Genomic DNA, 21,854 nt, shown 5'->3' with positions numbered 1-21,854 from the left:
TGAATGGGGAGCACCTTCAAGTTATGACAAAAGTCGAGTGTATTACATACAACTAACTGAATGGGCAGCACCTTCAGGTTATGACAAAATTCGAGTGTATTACATACAACTAACTGAATGGGGAGCACAATCAGGTTATGACAAAAGTCGAGTGTATTACATACAACTAACTGAATGGGGAGCACCTTCAGGTTATGACAAAAGTCGAGTGTATTACATACAACTAACTGAATGGGCAGCACCTTCAGGTTATGACAAAAGTCGAGTGTATTACATACAACTAACTGAATGGGGAGCACCTTCAGGTTATGACAAAAGTCGAGTGTATTACATACAACTAACTGAATGGGGAGCACCTTCAGGTTATGACAAAAGTCGAGTGTATTACATACAACTAACTGAATGGGGAGCACCTTCAAGTTATGACAAAAGTCGAGTGTATTACATACAACTAACTGAATGGGGAGCACCTTCAAGTTATGACAAAAGTCGAGTGTATTAGATACAACTAACTGAATGGGGAGCACCTTCAAGTTATGACAAAAGTCGAGTGTATTAGATACAACTAACTGAATGGGGAGCACCTTCAGGTTATGACAAAAGTCGAGTGTATTACATACAACTAACTGAATGGGGAGCACCTTCAGGTTATGACAAAAGTCGAGTGTATTACATACAACTAACTGAATGGGGAGCACCTTCAGGTTATGACAAAAGTCGAGTGTATTACATACAACTAACTGAATGGGGAGCACCTTCAGGTTATGACAAAAGTCGAGTGTATTACATACAACTAACTGAATGGGGAGCACCTTCAGGTTATGACAAAAGTCGAGTGTATTACATACAACTAACTGAATGGGGAGCACCTTCAAGTTATGACAAAAGTCGAGTGTATTACATACAACTAACTGAATGGGCAGCACCTTCAGGTTATGACAAAAGTCGAGTGTATTAGATACAACTAACTGAATGAGCAGCACCTTCAGGTTATGACAAAAATCGAGTGTGTTAGATAGAACTGAGTGAGAAGTAAGTTATCATAGTGTAAGAACACATTCTTCAAACTTTTTATGTAAACTCCCAATATTGATTGTTAATAGCACCCTTGAATGTTTAATACTACAAAGGCCTTTATAAGATTGTAAGATCTTTTTCCTTTATTTGATCTATTTCATTCTATTACTTGCCTTTAGAGTTTTGATTTTCTCAAGATGTCATAACGTCAAGACTTCAGTACCGCAACTGACATGTTCACATAAAGCAATTAGTCTGTTCTAAATACTTGCTGGTGACGGTATGTTTGTCTTCAACTCTAATGTTTTTTTTCCCTTTGTATTGGTGCCACGTAGATTGATTTTGTTTTCTTTTCTGATCTACAACGAAGTGCATTAGAAGCAAGTTCATCCATCCACTTCACAACGTACATTTCTATTGGCTCAAGAATGTCATATGTTTCGTTTCTTCCTTCTACTCTCTTCGGTGTTACAAGTATGACATGTCTGACGGAGAACTCTGTCACTAACTTTGTTTTCATATCCGTAGCTTAAATTCTTGAAATAAATATGACTATAATGTACCGGTACTTAGAAATAAAATAAAAATGGTACGTTTGGTGGGTGCGAACATTTTATTTTAAGAGATTGTTGATTATATAAACACATTGATTTAAAATAGGAACTTTCTGTCGTGTATTTACTGAACAGAAATTAGATGATAGAGAGCCAAAGTCATAGAATGATAGAGAGCCAAAGTCATAGAATGATAGAGAGCCAAAGTTATAGAATGATAGAGACAAAGTCATAGAATGATAGAGAGCCAAAGTCATAGAATGATAGAGAGCTAAAGTCATAGAATGATAGAGAGCCAAAGTCATAGAATGATAGAGAGCCAAAGTCATAGAATGATAGAGAGCCAAAGTCATAGAATGATAGAGAGCCAAAGTCATAGAATGATAGAGAGCCAAAGTCATAGAATGATAGAGAGCCAAAGTCATAGAATGAATTGAGAGAAGTCCTAGTACTGAAACAAAGCCTAACATCGAGACAAGCCCTTATAGTGAGACAAGGCCTAACACTGAGACAAGCTCTAATATATTGAGACAAGGCCTAACACTGAGACAAGCCCTTATATTGAGACAAGCCCTACTATAAAGAGAGAGAGATTCAAAGAACTAAACCAATGCTAAATCCTACTTACTGAAAGAGGTAGTTCACAGCTCCAACATATACATCTTGAGTCTTGGGATTGAACGCTATATGGTTCAACAGGAGGTTGGCACGGTGGAACTCGGTCACATTGTACACACTGGCAGATTTTTGAAGGCCATGTGTAGCGTCGACCAGAAGATTCGTCCCCAAGAGAAAGACGAACAAAAACCTGGTCAAGAAGTTTGTCCAGAGGACTGTTATCCGTTTGGTTGTCATGACTCTGAGCTAGGACATCTTGCTCTGAAATTGAAATAAAAATAAATTTGTTACGATTTCAGGAATTCAAACGTATTGTGTTCAGTGTTTTAGACAGGGAATGCGACCTGGCGGTTGCGAGTGTAGCTGTGGAAGTAGAGTGGCAGTGGAGTAGAGAGAGACTGGCTTTGGAGGTAGAGAGAGTGGGAGTGGAGGTAGAGAGTGAAATAATAAAAAAAAAAGAATTAGAGATTACAATTCGAAGTTTTGAAAAATGCCATTAATTAAAAGATGTTTGAAAAGAAGGGAAAAAAAGGGGGGGGGGGGAAGAGACAGACATATAAACAATCCTGAAAGAAAAACAAATGACCAGTACCAAACAAGCAAAAGAAAAAAAAAGTTTATTTTTGGGAAAGAACCGCTAATTACTGCCATTTATCTGAAAATTACAGGGTTTAGCGCCCTTTCTGCTAAAACAAAATTAATTAATTAGTACCAAATGTTTAACTAATTAGTTACTTTTTTTGGATTGATTCGTATATTGTTATCGACTATGAATAATTATGTAAAATTTAAACTTTTTCGAGTATAGGAAGTGGAAGAACAAAACGTGTCCTATATTTATATCCAAATCTCTCATCTGATCTCGCATTACTCAACAAAATAATTAATCACCAATAATTAACGAACTAATTGTTTAATTTTTAAAATTGATTTACGTCTTGTCATGTTCAATGAAATAATTGTGTGCAAAGTTTCAACCTGATCCGAGAATGGGAAAAAATACGTTCAAACTTTTTACCAGACAGAGAGACTGAGTCGATATAAGCTTTGTAACAAAAAAGCAAACTGTTTCGCTGTGACGATGAATGTCGTCTCGTCCAGCTTCTATTAACGATGCTGTAAACGTGCTCTGATTATTCAGAGTCTCAAATTATATCGTCACTTACGTACGTCAAGTGGTGGCTAAACCATTTTCTCTACAATTTAAATGTTTATTGTGCCTCTGTAAAATGAGCAAGAATTTTATGCCAATATTTATAGATGAAGAAGTGTTATGCGCCAGGAGGCCCATTGACTCCGACTTCAGCTTGATTTTCTTTCTGGGTGTGCTCCCATAGCCTTTGATCATCCAAGATCATCTGCAAGGCAGCAGTTGATTTGTTTCAGAGTTGTCTCTCCTAGATGAATTACTATCCGTAGTTAAGGAGTTTCATCTACCCGGGTTTAGAGTTTAAGCGCCTTATGCTCGCTTTTTGCAATCATTTCCCTGGATTTTTTAGATGTTTTAAGTGAATATTCTAACCACAGGAATACCCCCCCCCCCTCCATCCTCCATGACTGCAAAGCAGTTGGTCCACGGCTGTGTTTGATATTCACAACTAACCCTTATATAGGGGTTTTCACTTATCCGCCACCTGGGGGCGTGCTTGGCAGAAGATGGTAGCTCCTCCAAGCTATCTCGACATAATTTTTCGACTCAAAACCGGACACAACAGAATGAGACAACATATGTTCAGGAAGCTTTAAGTCGGGACGAGCGAAACCTGCCCTTGTGGGGCATCACCAGAGAATGCTGACCATGTCCTTCAAAGCTGCATACTATATCAAGAGGCCCGAACAATTAACTGGCCCCAAAACCTTCCTTTAGAACAAATAATATGTGGACAACTGCCTGATCTGGAAACCACTGTGCAGTTCATCTCAGATATAGGATTACAGATCTGAACTCTCCGACATGTCAAATGAGAACGAAGAAGAAGAAATGTGTGAACACGTATACGTTGATTCTAAATAAAGATCTATATAATGACTTAATTTAAAATTAATATTATTATGCACTAATTTTACCATAGATCATTCAGTACTTCAATAATACACTGCTGCACTAGAATTTAGATGTCTACTGTCCACTTGAGACCTACTATTTAAAGTCTTTGTACCGGTACTTCTTTTGTACTCACAAGCAACTAAGTTGTAATTTCTTTTGAAATTCTTGATTCAAGAGTTTCAACGTTACATTTTATAGATTTCATTGTTATAGCAAAGTTAAATTTCGTTCTTAAGATTTAGAGTTATGTATCATTACTACAGACTATTTTGTTGTCACGAGTCACATAAATGCTTACTGTGTAATATCAACAGACATAGCCACATAGATGAGCCACAGAACAGTGCCGCCTCCTTAGCGAAAGATGCAATAGACTACATTCCACGGATAATTCAAGTTTCCTATGGATCGGGTTATAGCACTTCTGACCAAAGCCAGGGTCATAAACTATCTGATAATAACTGACCTCAGGAATGTTAGCCCAGGACTGAGCAGGAAATAAAAAAAAAAGAGTCACAAAGTCGGTGTCCGTTTTATCTCCTCCTTGGGCAGCTCTCCTGGCACACAGAGTCGCCTAATTACCATCTAATTATAATACATAAAGCCCTGGAGCTAAATACTAAACCGCGCGGACACACCAGTCCGACCATGAAGATTATAGTGTCCTCGGACCTTCTCGGTGGCTGGGAGGTTCACTTCTATGCTCAACTCGCCCCCTCCCCCACAATAACTCACACTCACTTGTTCACATACACACACACTTGTTCACACACACTTGTCTACAAACACATACATTCACGCTGATTCGATCCAAGTTTTGAACCCATTTGTTGATCACGTCTCAATGTTGATTGGTCAATTTCTAATACTGTTGTGCATTTAAAAAAAAAAAAAAGAGGGACCATGGATGAAAAATGGGGGAGGGAGAATGGAGTCCTGGGAAGAACATAACGACAACGGCCTCGCGTGTGGCCCTTGTGGATGGCCACTACTGTAAGCTGGAGTGAAAGTGATTTCATTGACTCAAACAGAAGGGTCATACCAGGATAAGAACGACCATGGCCTGAGGCTAACAATTTCCTGGTCCCACAGGCTTGTCTAAACTGAAAGTCGCTCACTGCATTCTGTTTTCAGATTTAGTTTATAAAGTTTGATGATCGGGGGCCCCGTTACTTTACGTTGCTATATGTCAAGGTTAACAAATGTTTAGCGACTGCAGTAAAAAGTGTATACAATTTAATCGATGAAGAACTTTCGATGTTTGTTCATGGCTCACTTTTAATAAGTGAGCTAGAAAACCAAGCTGCTTTAGAGACGTTTAATGGTTGTAGTGGACAGTAGAAAGGTACTTTGGCTTTAGCGCAGTGGACGGTAGAAAACATATATTGGCTGTAGGGAATAGTAGAAATGTCAATTGGCTGTAGTGGACAGTAGAAATGTCCATTATTTGCAGTGCCTGGATTTTAATGCTGGGTTTAGGCTTACAGACGGTATCAAAGTTAGGAAAAGAGATAGTTGGTCTAATACAATAAGCCGAAGTCTATTATTAAGTCAGCTTTTGTGTTGGCGACAGATTACAGTTATATTTTTTCTGCGACACTGTCTTTATTATTTTCAAGATCAACAAGCCTGATGTAATTGTTAGATGTTTGAATAGTATTCTTCTATATATTGACTCAATCTTCCTTATTGTCCTGCTCTTTGAAATGTAACGACGTACACAAGTAGAAAGATAAAAGAGAAACCGAAAGAAAGAAAACAGAAAAAAAAAAGCCTTTTGTTGTTGTTCAAGTCCAATCATCAAAGGTCTCTTAGCTCCACATTCAACGCACACACTCACACAACATTGAAATACAAGCTCACATCTAATAATGTATGGAAGTGGGTGCATAAGGCATGTGTGTGTGTGTGTGTGTCTGTGTTTATGTCTACGAATGTTTATATACATTCCATATGCATAATTCCCCCGTTGGCTTTCTATTCCGTCAGACGATGGATGGCTTTCCTACCTCTCCCCTTCAGCCAAGTTGTATCTCCAGATATGTATAGCCCTAGTCCGAGCAGTTTCTTCTCTCTGTTGGTAGGGACGCACGCATGTGACCATGTCCAGTTTCTTTTCTCTGTTGGTAGGGACGCACGCATGTGACCGTGTCCAGTTTCTTCTCTCTGTTGGTAGGGACGCACGCATGTGACCGTGTCCAGCTTCTTCTCTCTGTTGGTAGGGACGCACGCATGTGACCGTGTCCAGTTTCTTCTCTCTGTTGGTAGGGACGCACGCATGTGACCGTGTCCAGTTTCTTCTCTCTGTTGGTAGGGACGCACGCATGTGACCGTGTCCAGTTTCTTCTCTCTGTTGGTAGGGACGCACGCATGTGACCCTGTCCAGTTTCTTCTCTCTGTTGGTAGGGACGCACGCATGTGACCGTGTCCAGTTTCTTCAATCACAAAGTTGGTGTTTTATTTGAAACATTATTTGGCTTCGTTTGAAATGAATCCAGCCAAACCAAGTGACCTGATTAACTGGATAAAGCTTGAATGACCACGATCCAAGTGTTGTTGAATGACCAAATATCACGTAGACTGAAGTAGTCCATGAACACTACACGCGCGCTGACCTTACTGCAAGCGTCCTAAAGGAGCAGAATTTGGAGATGATTGACGACATCTCAAAAGATGACTGCTTTGTTTAATAGAGACTGAGAGAGAGAATGTGAGAGAGAGGGGGAGGGGAGAGAGAGGGGGAGAGGAGAGAGGGGGAGAGGAGAGAGGGGGAGAGGAGCGAGAGGGGAAGAGGAGAGAGGGGGAGAGGAGCGAGAGGGGGAGAGGAGAGAGAGGGAGAGGAGAGGGGGAGAGGAGAGAGAGGGAGAGGAGAGAGGGGGAGAGGAGCGAGAGGGGGAGGAGCGAGAGGTGGAGAGGAGCGAGAGGGGGAGAGGAGAGAGAGGGGGAGATGAGAGAGGGGGGAGAGGAGCGAGAGGGGGAGAGGAGAAAGAGGGGGAGAGGAGAGAGAGGGGGAGAGGAGAGAGAGGGGGAAGAGAGCAAAAGAATAAAATAAGAGAAAGAGAGAACGCAAAAAGAGAGATAATAGAGAGATAAAGAGAATGGGAGAAAAAAGATAAAGAATGAAAGAGAGTGAGAGAATTAGAGAAAGAGAGATAATAAGAGAAAATGAGAGAGAATGAGAGAGAGAAAGTGCGATGGAGAATGAGAGAGTAAAAAGAGTGAATGAAAGAGAGCGCGAGAGATGAAATCTCCATCCCTTAATCCCATAAAACATTCTGACGTAGTTCTTACCATTGTGACTGAACGCTCTCACACACCGGGCCACACACCGGGCCACCCACCGGGCCACCCACCGGGCCACACACCGGGCCACCCAGGACGTGTACTACTCCTCCGCCTATGTACATCATCATCAGAAGTTTTAGAAACAAGGAGACCAATAGATGGCGCTGTGACTCGGAGTGATAGTGAGATAGCAAGGAGTATACGGGGGGGGGGGGGGGGAGACACGCACAGATCTGACGGGTGGGGTAAAAGAACAGAGACAGTGGGGAAACACTGCAGAATAAAAGCGATATCACGAGCCCAGGTATAAATACAGTACATAAACTAGTAGCCGGATATGACCCGCGGGTCTGAATTGGTATGTCAATCACCTGGTGCATTAGAAACGAGAAGTCTTATGTAATGCGTGACTATATGATCTCTTTAGTTGATAGTGTTCTTTATGGTAGGAGACAAAAATTTGAATGGGTCAAAAAGTTTTTAAAAGTTACCTCCCCCTTTTTTTTATTGTATTCTGCCATGAACAATATTTCGAAGTCTATTATGTTTTTCTTGATCAATAGACAATTAAAACGTACTGATTCATCAACCGAAGACATTTAACAAGCAAACAAAGCTTATAGAAGGGAAACAAATCGCACAATTGCTGATATATCTCTCAATGATGCAAGATGTATCTCCTATTTTTATATTAAAATATTTTAGAACTAATTAATTAAATAATGGGTTATTTTTGTTTGATTGATTCGTGTGTTATCATCAACATCGAGCAAAGATTCAGCTTGATCCGAGACTTGGAAGTGAGAGAAATAACTTGCACAAGATTTGTACCAAACAGACAGACAGACAGACGGATTGAGTTTATAGAAGTTTTGTAAAGAAAAAAAAAGTAATAACGTGTCACGTGACAATACTCTCAAAAACAAGCTTTGAACTGTTATTTTAATCTCTCTCGCTTTTTCTCTCTCTCACACATATACCATTATAAGCCAACACCATTGACTGATTTTGTAACGGGGCATGGCGCTACATTTCTTTGATGAGATGAAGTCAATTACATGCATTGATTTTTAGATTCTATTTGAAATGGGGTTGACAAAAAAAATAAGGTCAGTAAAAAACAAATCTTCCTTTGTTGTGCTTATTTCTTACCAAAGTATTTACCTGGATAAAAATGACCAAAGAGAGATAACAATAGTTCCGTTTGAAATGACAATTCGAAAACAAACTTTTGGTGGCCATTTTTCTTCCGTCAAATTTAAATCTATCCAATCACTGACGTTCCGATCGACTTTATTTATTTACCTCATCGGGAAGAAGATCGTACATCCAGCCATCACAAAGCCGCTTCAATTGATTTCATTAGCCATCAGCGACTGACGGTGTGCAAACGGCCATCAGTTAGGAGGCACTAGCCAGAGTACTTTATTTATTAGTGGGTCAGAACGTTTTTTTTAAGGGAAGAGGAGGGGATTCAATCGGGAAGATAGGGGAGGGAACTAATCAGCAAAATCAACAATGGTCACGTGTCTAACGCCCATGAAATCAGAGGCGGTCTATTTAGAGCCAATCAAGAGTGTCGTGAAAGTCAGCAGTGGCAGCTTCATGTTGACCTGACAAACTTGGACTCAGGCTGGTCTAGGGCAGGGGTCGGCAACCTTTTGAGTCGGAAGAGCCGAAAATTGGAATTTACACAATTCTAACTTTTTTAAAGAGCCACAATATTTTTCTCTTGCCAACAATAAATAGTACTTACACACTTTTTTATGAAAAAAAATGAAACTTTTTATTCCTATATAAGTAGTGTTTTTCAAAAAAATAAATTTAGGAAACAACTAAAACAGTTAAACATTCACTGATAACACTAAATTGTACTTCAATAACAAACTGTCACAGATCACATTATAGAATTGTGTGTACATTTCTCATTTGTAAAGAAATATAAGCCCTCGACACCAGTCTCGGGATTTACCCCTCAAATTTAGACACTTGACATTCAAGTCAGGATTTACCCAAGGGACGTAATTAGTATGTTTGAAATCTATTGGTTGATTTGAATTAAACAAAGACATTTTTTGAAAAGAGTTAGCGCCAGAGAATTGGCGGGTGTAAGAAAGTAACGGGAGTCGATAAAATATGGTTCTTGTAGATAGTCACGTTTCTAAGAGCTCTGTTTGAAAAGCCTTTGTAATATGTTTCATGCTCATTGATTTATAATTTGTACATAAGCTGTACTTACGTTATGTTTAAATAAAGTTCCAGAGTTTTGTTTTATCAAAGAATCGTCAATTGTGATTCTAGATCTTCATTTTTTGTTAACTATTGAATTCAAGTAAAATCCCCGGCATCACAACACATCGTGACATCTTGCATCATGTATGTTGTGACACAAACAATTAAGCAAATTGGAGCGATGGCCCTACGATCTTGGATACATTTAGCTCATAGCTTATTTTTAGTTTCAAACGCGACTGTAAATTTTCAATTTTTAGTTGGTTTCTTACTTTACTTTTAATTATATTTATGCAAGAGAAAGCTTGCTCGCACGAATATGTCGATCCAAAGATAGTCAGCACTCCAAATGCCAACTTCTTCACCGAACTGTAGCAATCTGGAAGACTATTCAACTCATCAACTCGCGGCATTCCTTTTAAAGCTGTCCACTCGTGTTACATAGGCTACAACAGTTCTGTACCTCCAACTCTTCCAACTTGAGTTTTAACTCTGTACATTTTCCTCTCCAGAAAACTTTACTTTTTAAATCGATCAATTGTATTTCTATTATCAATTCCAAAATGATCAATGTGGATTTCGTTACTGTTTGTGTTGAGAGGATTTACTTGGAATGACAGAATGGTTGGTTTTGAACTGCTCAAATCTATCAAGAAATTCATCTTAGATTTTGTTTATTACTGTGCTAAGCTAAAATAATTCGTATCAAAAGTTGCTCTGATTCTGTTTTAGACATTGCCACTCTGAAATATATTTTTGGCAAAAATAGTTTTTCTTTAAAACAAACGAATTCTTCTATCACACTGGGTTTTACTTTCCTTGCAGTTGTAGATTCAGCTCATTTAATTTCATTGTTATATCCACCATAAAGTAATTTTTTTGCAACCATTTGTTGTTCTCTAATTCAGGGTGATTAATGTCATTATCATTTAGGAATGTATTTATTTCATTCAAGCACAAAGCAAAACGTTTTAACCTTTGGAAAGCCATTGCACTTTATTGGGAAGAAAGAGTCTCCGTTTCCTTTAATAATTCTTTAAACTGACTATGGTAGAGTGCTTTTGACAGGATGCTGTTAACAATCCTGATTACCAAATTTATGACCTCAACTATTTCGGCTGAAAATGTTTGGGCACAAAGCGCTTCATGGTTTGGTTTATTATGCAGTGAAACGTAAGAATGAATTTCATGGTTTATTTTGCTCCGAAGAATCGATGTTACCCCTTTATTTTTTTTTTATGTCACAAGACTCATCTATAGCAAATGATAAGACAGAAGAAAGTAGAATATCTTCCACCTGCCAATATGTTACATTTGAAAACATGTTAGCTATTCTATCTTGTACTGTTTTAGCAGATAGTGGCAAATCTTTGATTTTTTTAATTTCAAGATTTCTGTTTTTTTTTAAATCACGAAACAGTTCTTCAGATGCACGAAGGAAGCAGTCTTTAACAACTTTAAATGGTTTGATTTTTGTGCAATTTCTAGTAGTACCGCAAAGCTTGCCATAATAGCATTACTTGTAGACTGCTTCTAACTTGTAGAAGTTAATCGCTTCTAACTCACTTACTTGCTATACGTCCCAGCCAAGGAGAGTGGTGAAGATGCCAATTCGTCTTGCGTCGATAGCGAATTAAAACGTACTTAGAAACGACCAAGAGCTTCTGATGTGCTGACAACAACAGTGACGATACGTGTAATGGGGGAGGGGTGTGGTGAAAAGCGAGTACAAGTGGCTGAGAGATATATTCGGTGCCTAATCCTAATTCAACGATTCAAACTTTAAAAAAAAAAATTCCGATAAAATAAAGAATATTTGCGAAAGGAACTAAAGAGCCGCATCTTCACATCCAAAGAGCCGCATGTGGCTCGCGAGCCGCAGGTTGCCGACCCCGGGTCTAGGGGGATCATGGGGAGAAATAAAACTTGGACTGAAGATAATATATAGACATAATGGAAAGGTTTACAAACAGGGTAACTATACATAAACAGGTCAACTCGTACATAAATAGGTCAACTCGTACATAAACTGTGTAACTCGTACATAAACTGTGTAACTCGAACATAAACTGTGTAACTCGTACATAAATTTGGTAACTCGTACATAAACTTGGTGGTAACTCGTACATAAAAAACTGGGTAACTCGTACATAAAAAACTTGGTAACTCGTACATAAACTTGGTAACTCGTACATAAACTGTGTAACTCGTACATAAATAGGTCAACTCGTATATAAACTGTGTAACTCGTACATAAACTGTGTAACTCGAACATAAACTGTGTAACTCGTACATAAATTTGGTAACTCGTACATAAACTTGGTGGTAACTCGTACATAAAAAACTGGGTAACTCGTACATAAAAAACTTGGTAACTCGTACATAAACTTGGTAACTCGTACATAAAAAATTGGGTAACTCGTACATAAACAGGGTGACTCGTACATAAAAAACTGGGTAACTCGTACATAAAAAATTGGGTAACTCGTACATAAAAAGGGTAACTCGTACATAAACAGGGTGACTCGTACATAAAAAACTGGGTAACTCGTACATAAAAAAAAACTGGGTAACTCGTACATAAAAAAAAACTGGGTAACTCGTACATAAAAAACTGGGTAACTCGTACATAAAAAAAAACTTGGTAACTCGTACATAAAAAAAAACTGGGTAACTCGTACATAAATTGGGTACCTGAAACAGTGTGTAATAATTACAGGATCGAACAACAAGTAATCTAGCAAAGATCTCAGCATGTCACACGGGCATTCACTTTAACATCTGAACTGGTGCGTTATAAAATAGTGTGTTGACAACAATATAAAATAATAATAATAAATAAATAATAATAATCTTTATTATCCATAAGGGAATTTGTTTTACAAATGTAGCGAAACATCGCAATGAACTATTAGACTCTAAATGATGAATTGTATATTCATTTATGGATAATGAGGTACTTCATTAAAATCGGTGCCTATTACATTTTAAAACATCTAGTGATAGACAAAGAAAGAAATCTCATAAAAATTGTCACTGAGGTGAATGTCTACTACATATTCATTTTCTTCCCAAGCTCCTATCCAGATCAAATGAACTAATGTCTAGAAGAAAGAAATATGCAAAACAGAAGATAGAATGAACTAATATCTAGAAGAAAGAAATATGCAAAACAGAAGATAGAATGAACTAATATCTAGAAGAAAGTATGCATAACAGAAGATAGAATGAACTAATGTCTAGAAGAAAGAAATATGCAAAACAGAAGATAGAATGAACTAATATCTAGAAGAAAGAAATATGCAAAACAGAAGATAGAATGAACTAATATCTAGAAGAAAGTATGCATAACAGAAGATAGAATGAACTAATATCTAGAAGAAAGTATGCATAACAGAAGATAGAATGAACTAATATCTAGAAGAAAGTATGCATAACAGAAGATAGAATGAACTAATGTCTAGAAGAAAGTATGCATAACAGAAGATAGAATGAACTAATATCTAGAAGAAAGTATGCATAACAGAAGATAGAATGAACTAATGTCTAGAAGAAAGAAGTATGCATAACAGAAGATAGAATGAACAAATATCTAGAAGGAAGTATGCATAACAGAAGATAGAATGAACTAATGTCTAGAAGAAAGGAGATAAAGCAGCCCTTAAAAGACTGCGAGTAGTCAGTAGGATGGTGTGTCCAAACCTAGGACACCCTAGAAGATCAGAAGTGATAGGCCGGTCAGCAGTTTCGGGGATAAGTGTGATGACCAGCAGCGATATTTCACCAGCCACGTCGTCAGCGCGCATGAATATTTCAAAAGCGGAGGAACGATCTGTGTGCTAAGTCTGGACATCACTGCCAAAACGAGGCGAGTTTAATTACAAAACGAAATCGCTCACGTGATGTGCTCTAGATTACACTCAATTATTAAAACTAGTGATATCCAAGCATTAAATACCAAAAGCGGATTACATTAATATGGCTATAAGGCCATGTGTTAAAAGCAGGCATGGCTTTCGGTGTTTCCGGGTCAGTAAAAACTTGGACTTACCCACACAAACAAATGAAAACACCCTTCGATCCTAACTCCACATACATCTCACTGTCGCTCTCTTCGAAACAAAAAGCATCAATGACAACCAATGGTGTTAGGGAGGAACCAAAAACAGAACACGCGCGGAAAGATGTAGTAACTGTGTCCTGTGGGAACATTACAGGAAGTACCAGGTTAAAAATCGTTTGCTTGAAAAGATGATATAATGAAGACACTGGTCCAAGTGATTGTAATTATGTAAGTTTTGTTCTGTTAAAACTAGCATGAGTAATTTTCACTTTTTAGTTGAAATAGTGATTTTCAAACTTTTTATTTTCGTTTTTTTTTTTTTTTTTTTGAAAGGTTTCATTATTTCGTTATCATATTTCTTCCTATTGATTTTCTTCTTTTTCTCTCTTAGTAAATCGTGGGATGTTAAAAATTCAAGTGTAAATAAAGAGCAGATTACTCTGATTGAATTTTAGAGGGAACACTTCAAATAGAATAAAACAAAATAGCAAATAACATTTCGCTTCCAAAATTAAAACAAAGAAATCAGAAAACAAATTGAACGTTTGACTAACAATGTCATCCAGTCAGAAATGTCAGATGCACTTCACTCACCATGATGAAGCAGTATCCAGTTTATTTCCTAAAATTACTAAAACTTAACCTTAGTTATCAAATCCCAAAATGTAATAACACCGTATGAAGATCAACATTTACTTTAGATTTGTAAATATCAAGGATGCAAAACAATTGATCTTATCTTATCAAATACAGACGTTACTTCAAAAAAGATGATTACGTCCAACGCGTGTTCTTAAGCCAATATGATTATGCATGCTAAATCTAAAACTTAAATTCTGCCAAGTCATTGTTTTTTTCTGGCTGACTCAGGCAACCCATTCTATGATCTAATAGCACTAGGGAAGAAGGGGTATTTGTACAAATTCGCCCTAGCATATGGAACAAGGGCACTGTGGCTGAGCTGTAAAGCGCTTGCCTTCTAATCCGGAGGTCCCTGGTTCGAATCCTGGTAAAGACTGGAGCCTCCGTGTCCACCCAGCCTAAATGGCTACCTGACATTAGTCAGGTGATAGTAAAGGTGGTTGATCGTTGTGCTGGCCACATGACACCCTCGTTAACCGTGGGCCACAGAAACAGATGACCTTTATATCGTCTGCCCCATAGATCACAAGGTCTGAAAGGGGAACTTTGCTCTAAGGAACAAGGAATTCGCCTTTATCTTTGTGCCTTTTTGAGTATTGTATTAGTTTTTGTTTTCGTATTTGAAGATAAATGGCCCAGTTTGGTCTCACGCATATGCGAGCATTATGTTAAATACATTATTTCATTAGCCATCATTTAGCCTAAAGCAAAGAATTCCAAAAAATCTCACAAAGGCTAATGTTAATAGTTCGAATATCTCACGAGACTAATGCAGAACAGTCCAACAAGACATTCATCCGAGGCCTATACGCGAGACAGCCGCGCGGAGTTCAAGGCAGATCGCCTAACAAGCCGGTTATCATAAGACGAGCTCGGGGCGAAATAAACCAGATTTACATTAATAAAGATAATTGGCTGGATGGAGGAGAGACTCAAGACAGGAGGAAGATGGATGCCCACATTAAGGTGTGGACACAGACACTGGTCAGGAGATACTTGACACTGGGAAAGAGAAGGAACACACAAACAGTACACAGTTCAGAAGATACGGGGCGATGACCACTGAAGAGTAAACCAGGGCCTCAGGGACGAGCACTACAATAAAATCGGATTAAGATAAATTTTTAACCGACGGTCAGAATAAGACTTAACATAAAGTGGTGTCGGAACAGGAATAGAAATCCTCGAGAAATGAATAAATATGCGCACTTTGTAAAAGAAAGAGAACGCTGCCAAACGCTGTTAACGGGTATTCCTATGTTGTGACTTTCATTAGATAAAACCGTTCTAAGTAGGATATTTGTAGTAGGCTAATGAATCACAATTTATAGTCTGATCTTTTTAAAATAGTATTTGGTATTATGATAAAAGGCTTTCTTAAACACCCGACTCACAAATCGAGTACCTTATGAAATAGGCGACAAATACTAAAAGAAATGTATTAAAATTGTACAACAGGCTAATATAACTGTAATATAGATCTAAATTATGATATAGATGTTTATTTAGATATAATACGCAGTTCCACATCTTTCACGCATTCTTAATTTGGTTAGGACTTGTAGAAGAGTGGACATAAAGGGAGTTAATAGGAAAGGAACGGGGAAGTAATTCAGGCTGGATTTAGAGCCGCCATTAGGAGAAAACACGGCAAAGGCTCGCGTTGAGTTCAAACACAATAGATATCGATCTGTCGGTAGGTGTCATTTTATTTCCTCCATACCAGGCTCCGGGGAAGAAATCCAAGACACAGTCAACAGATCCACGTGTAATTTGTGGCCTGAATGCACGGCACCAGGTATCCGTAACATCTAGGTCACGACTCTGGGGCGTTAGCTGTAAACGATAATCCGTAAGAAAATCGTAAAGGCATTCAAACAAGTCCAAACTCTTTTTAGAACTGAAAATAGTTCAATAACTGTATCTTTTATACTAAACATAAGTATATACATAGTTATAAATAATTAGACAAACATCTTACAAAAGGTATATGTATAGTTCTCTAGTACAGTTTATAGCAGTTCGTGTGATACGCACAGAATTATTTTCATTTAATGACTCTGTCCTGGCAGCGCCAGATAATTAGAAACATGTTTTATAAGAAAACTAATTTACATATTTCCTAACAGCACACAAACATCTTACAAAAGGTATATGTATAGTTCTATAGTACAGTTTATAGCGGTTCGTGTGATACGCACAGAATTATTTTCATTTAATGACTCTGTCCTGGCAGCGCCAGATAATTAGAAACATGTTTTATAAGAAAACTAATTTACATATTTCCTAACAGCACACAGTTTTGTCCCCCAGACACATGTGTTCCTGAGTCCCAGTCTGACCATGTGAGTCTCTACAATAAACGTTTGTTCTCTCTATATATATAACACGTTCACACGAGTTGCGACCATTCTCATGGGTCAATATCAGTGTGTGCTTAGTGGTCAATCTTCGGGTGTCTTTAGTGGTCACTCACCAGGTGATATTAAAAGCTGTTTGGATCACACGCTAACAAAAGAAAAAAAAAACAACACTCAATGTACAATCTAAATTGGTCACTATCCAGTTAGCCCATGTTCAGGTTAGTCAAGTTAGTCATTCAGAGTCTGGACTTCAAAAGGGGTTGAACAATTTGCCAGATGGTAGGACATTTAAATCGTACCACTCCTCTCCTCGCCCATTCCTTGCACCCACACCCGCACGCGCCTATTCACCCCCCCCCCCCACGCGTAGTCCCCCCTGGTGTATTATTTAGGAGATAAAAGTATCTAGCCCTGGTTCATGACTCTCTGGAGGAATTCTCACCAGCATTCTTGAGGCATGGTGCGTCTGAGCCACCGAAGTTCGGGAGGAAGGTCACGACGATGGAAAGCGATTCGTTGGAATTCGTTCCCCCTGCCAGCTACACAGCTGGGGATGCTTTGAGAAACCTCGGCGTTTAGGGCACTCGTGTGTGTGTGTGCGCGTGTGTGTGTGAGCGTGTGTGTGTGAGAGAGTACCAAAGATGTGATCTAAAGACCTAAGTGGGAACAGATATACATAACTGCTTACATCGTGAGCAAGGTGTCAATGCACTCAAGACTAAACACCTCTTAATTGAGAAAACAGGCACACTGATGGTCCTGTAAACTGAGAAGGGCCCACTCGACAGTGAGGCCACGGGTGAGGCTTCAACGTAGGTCTATCGGTGAGGCTCAATATTATGTCATAAAAAGGGCCGCATATGACGACAAGTTTAAAGGACAAAAAAATGGGGGGGGGGGGGGGGGAGTATAAGAGATAACTTTATTAATGTTATTAAGTTTTAAGTAACATTGAAGTGTCCTGAATGTTTTTGTACTACAGAGTTACTGACAAAAAAAACAAAAAACAAAAAACACTAGAATTTGAAAACGGGACTTATGATTTGTTGCTTGTATCAAGAAACTTCAACTTGAGTGACACGAGTCGCCGTCTGCTTACGACCATTACTGACCAGTGGCTAGCGGAAGCCTGTCGTGACCTGTCACTAAATGTTGACTGATGAGCAAGGCTGACCTGAGCTGATTATAAATACTGAGAAACGATTGGATACACACACCTACACAGAAATGTCCAGGTACACAGTGGTGTGTAACTATCTGCACATTAATATAGAACTACACAGTGATGTGTAACTAACTACACATTGATGTACACTGTGATGTCCAGGTACTCAGTGATGTGTAACTACACTTTATGTACAACTACACATTGATGTACAAGACAGTGTGTATGCAGACGATAGTGGCACTGTGTGAAAACTAAACCAGAGAAGGAGAGAACCAAGTAGAGACAGCTCAGTAGTACACACCCCTGGAATAGACTGTAGGGGCGGAGACGTCATAGTTAGAGACATGTAGAGGCAGTTGTCTTATTTTTTCTGGAAGATGAGAGAGAGAAATACTCACATAGAGTTTGCCGTGTTCTCTTAGACCAGTCGCACATAAAGCCATATGGTTTGAATGTTTCAACGTAGGATTAAAAAAAACAAATCGCTAGTTCTTAAATAACAAAAAAAAAAAACTTTTTAAAATAAAAAAAGCATATAGAAGGGAAAGAGCTACACAAAATGTATATGTTTATACACATTTATTCATTAATCATGTAGAAGTTATTTCCCTTGTTACATAACCAAAACAAAAAACTTACTTAACAAAGTGACTAATTGGTTCATTTTTTCTTAGGTACAATAAATAATTGTTTAAAGTTTCAATTTGATCCGAGAAAGGGGATGTGAGAAATGACGTGCCTAATGATCTAAGGGGACAAAACCCTACCTATTTAGCCATATCTATGAATACTGAAGGGTTCATTTCCCTTCTTGGTATCAAACAAAAATAATTAATTACCAGTAATTAATTTATATTTTTTTTTTTTAAATTGATTCATGTTTTGTCTTCAGTAGTGAATAGTTGTGCAAAGTTTCAACTTGATCTGAGAATGGATGTGGGAGAAATAACGTGTACAAACTTTTTACCAGACAGAGAGACAGAGTGAGTTGACACAAGCTTTGTACAAATGTCAACTCCGGAATTAGCAGGAAATAAAAGAAGATTCAATATTTGTCAATACAAGAAAGATGAACAGATCTAACAGAGACCCTGCGCTCAAAGGAAAGCATAGGAATTGTCCGCCTTCGTCAGTTAGAAACAAAAAGAAAAACCTAGACCTAGTTTGGAAGACATGAGGGGCATACATTTAATTAAAACTAGTGACATTCTGATGTTACCTCCCTTGTTGTTGTTTACCAGCGATGAAACATTCAGGGAGTCAATAGTTTACTCGGATTCTATACCGCCCTACGCCCCCCACCCCCTTACCCTTCCAAGCCTTGCCACACACTCGCGGCCTCAGTTCAACACACTCGCGGCCTCAGTTCAACACACTCGCGGCCTCAGTTCAAATCTAAAAAAAAATCGAAAATTTTGTGTTCAATACTGTCTCCGTCCAAAGTCCATTAAAAGACAATAATACCCAGAACTGCATCCCATTACAGCGTGTATAGACATTGATTCAGTTAGTTGCGGATGTTAATAGTGGCGGGGGGGAGGGGAATGGTCTAGGGAGGGGAGCAACGAAACAGGGAGGGAGAGATATGAGGATACGTTTTCAAAACCAAATGATTAAGAGGGGGAATAGAAACAGAGAAAAAGGCAGAAAGGAATGTGTGTGTGTGTGTGAGAGAGAGAGAGACAGAAAGAAAGAGGATGACTATAGAGTAGATGCCAGCATCTGTCTGCCTTGATTTAACTCTACACAATGTTTGTTCTCTAACTTAAACATTCCAATGATTGTAGTGTAACTTTATACATGGGTGTCATGTTTACAGACTTGAAGATCATACAATTACCGGCTTGGTTTGAGCAATGGGAAAGCTTTTATTTTTTCTTGTCAAAATATTTTTTTTATGTAAGTTTGAACTGTGGTGCACAAGTAACAATGCCATTGAAGCAGGGGATACAGGTTAAACAGATAATACAGGAAAACGGGTAATATAGGAAAACAGGTGATATGTTAAAACAGATGACTCAGGTAAGCAGGTAATGCTTAGTTAACAAGTGATCCAGGAAAACAGGTGATACGGGAAAACAGATGACTCAGGTAAGCAGGTAATGCTTAGTTAACAAGTGATCCAGGAAAACAGGTGATACGGGAAAACAGAAGATACGGGAAAACAGTGGATACTGGGTATTTCCTAAGACGGTGAACCACGTGATTCGGAAAAAAAGGGAACGCAAAGTCATACACGGGAGACGATACGGTGAAACAGCTTGCTACGGGCATCATTTGATACAAGAAGACATCTCTCATATGGAAACACTTGATACGGTCTAAAACACTCAATGCAGTTAATACTGGGAAAAGTAAATAATTCTACATGACATTTATTTGAACTCACCATATGAGTATTCCCACGAGATTTGATCGAGTGGTGACTCATAGACCTATCAAATGTCAACAGATAGATCTGATATCATTAAAAGCTGATAGTGATGACCCCTCCACACACAAACAAAAGAAAGACAACTGATATTAAAACTTAAGTGGCTTACAATGTGTATTTACGAAACACATAAGCTTTGAGTCTAAACAAACTCTATTCTGCTGTGACATAAAGACCGTGTGATATTCATGTTAGCCATTGTCGACAAAAAGGTAATGGAAGAAAAAATACGTGGAGTGGACACCCTGTTCCGATGGAAGAAACGCGTGGAGTGGACACCCTGTTCCGATGGAAGAAACACGTGGAGTGGACACCCTGTTCCGATGGAAGAAACACGTGGAGTGGACACCCTGTTCCGATGGAAGAAACACGTGGAGTGGAAACCCTGTTCCGATGGAAGAAACACGTGGAGTGGACACCCAGTTCCGATGGAAAAAACAGACACTGACCAAATAAATTAAATCGTTTAAAAAATGTGCACTTCAACATAAAACACTCAACTTAACAGTGTAACACAGTGGACATAAACATAACACACTGGACTTGATAGTGTAACACAGTGGACATAAACATAACACACTGGACTTGATAGTGTAACACAGTGGACATAAACATAACACACTGGACTTGATAGTGTAACACAGTGGACATAAACATAACACACTGGACTTGATAGTGTAACACAGTGGACATAAACATAACAAACTGGACTTGATAGTGTATAACACAGTGGACATAAACATAACAAACTGGACTTGACAGTGTATAACACAGTGGACATAAACATAACACACTGGACTTGATAGTGTAACACAGTGGACATAAACATAACACACTGGACTTAACAGTGTATAACACAGTGGACATAAACATAACACACTGGACTTGACAGTGTAAAACACAGTGGACATAAACATAACACACTGGACTTGACAGTGTATAACACAGTGGACATAAACATAACACACTGGACTTGATAGTGTAACACAGTGGACATAAACATAACACACTGGACTTAACAGTGTATAACACAGTGGACATAAACATAACAAACTGGACTTGATAGTGTAACACAGTGGACATAAACATAACACACTGGACTTAACAGTGTATAACACAGTGGACATAAACATAACACACTGGACTTGACAGTGTATAACACAGTGGACATAAACATAACACACTGGACTTAACAGTGTATAACACAGTGGACATAAACATAACACACTGGACTTGATAGTGTAACACAGTGGACATAAACATAACACACTAGACTTAACAGTGTATAACACAGTGGACATAAACATAACAAACTGGACTTGATAGTGTAACACAGTGGACATAAACATAACACACTGGACTTAACAGTGTATAACACAGTGGACATAAACATAACAAACTGGACTTAACAGTGTATAACACAGTGGACAT

The 21,854-nt window shown here is 38.5% G+C and overlaps 1 protein-coding gene across 11 annotated transcripts in view; it reads right to left on the bottom strand.

The window, feature by feature from the left end:
• LOC106070840 (plexin-A2-like) overlaps positions 1-21,854 on the bottom strand; it is a 198,503-nt gene that overhangs the window by 64,870 nt on the left and 111,779 nt on the right. For all 11 annotated transcript variants that reach the window (XM_056027644.1, XM_056027647.1, XM_056027642.1 and 8 more), the window contains one exon: positions 2,200-2,450. In XM_056027644.1, the coding sequence (XP_055883619.1) occupies positions 2,200-2,426 (227 nt within the window). In that variant the 5' untranslated portion in view covers positions 2,427-2,450. The remainder of the gene's footprint in view (positions 1-2,199; positions 2,451-21,854) is intronic.

The sequence above is a fragment of the Biomphalaria glabrata genome, chromosome 4 (assembly GCF_947242115.1).
Source record: "Biomphalaria glabrata chromosome 4, xgBioGlab47.1, whole genome shotgun sequence".
NCBI classification, from domain to species: domain Eukaryota; kingdom Metazoa; phylum Mollusca; class Gastropoda; family Planorbidae; genus Biomphalaria; species Biomphalaria glabrata.
This window is presented reverse-complemented; position numbering and strand designations above follow the sequence as displayed.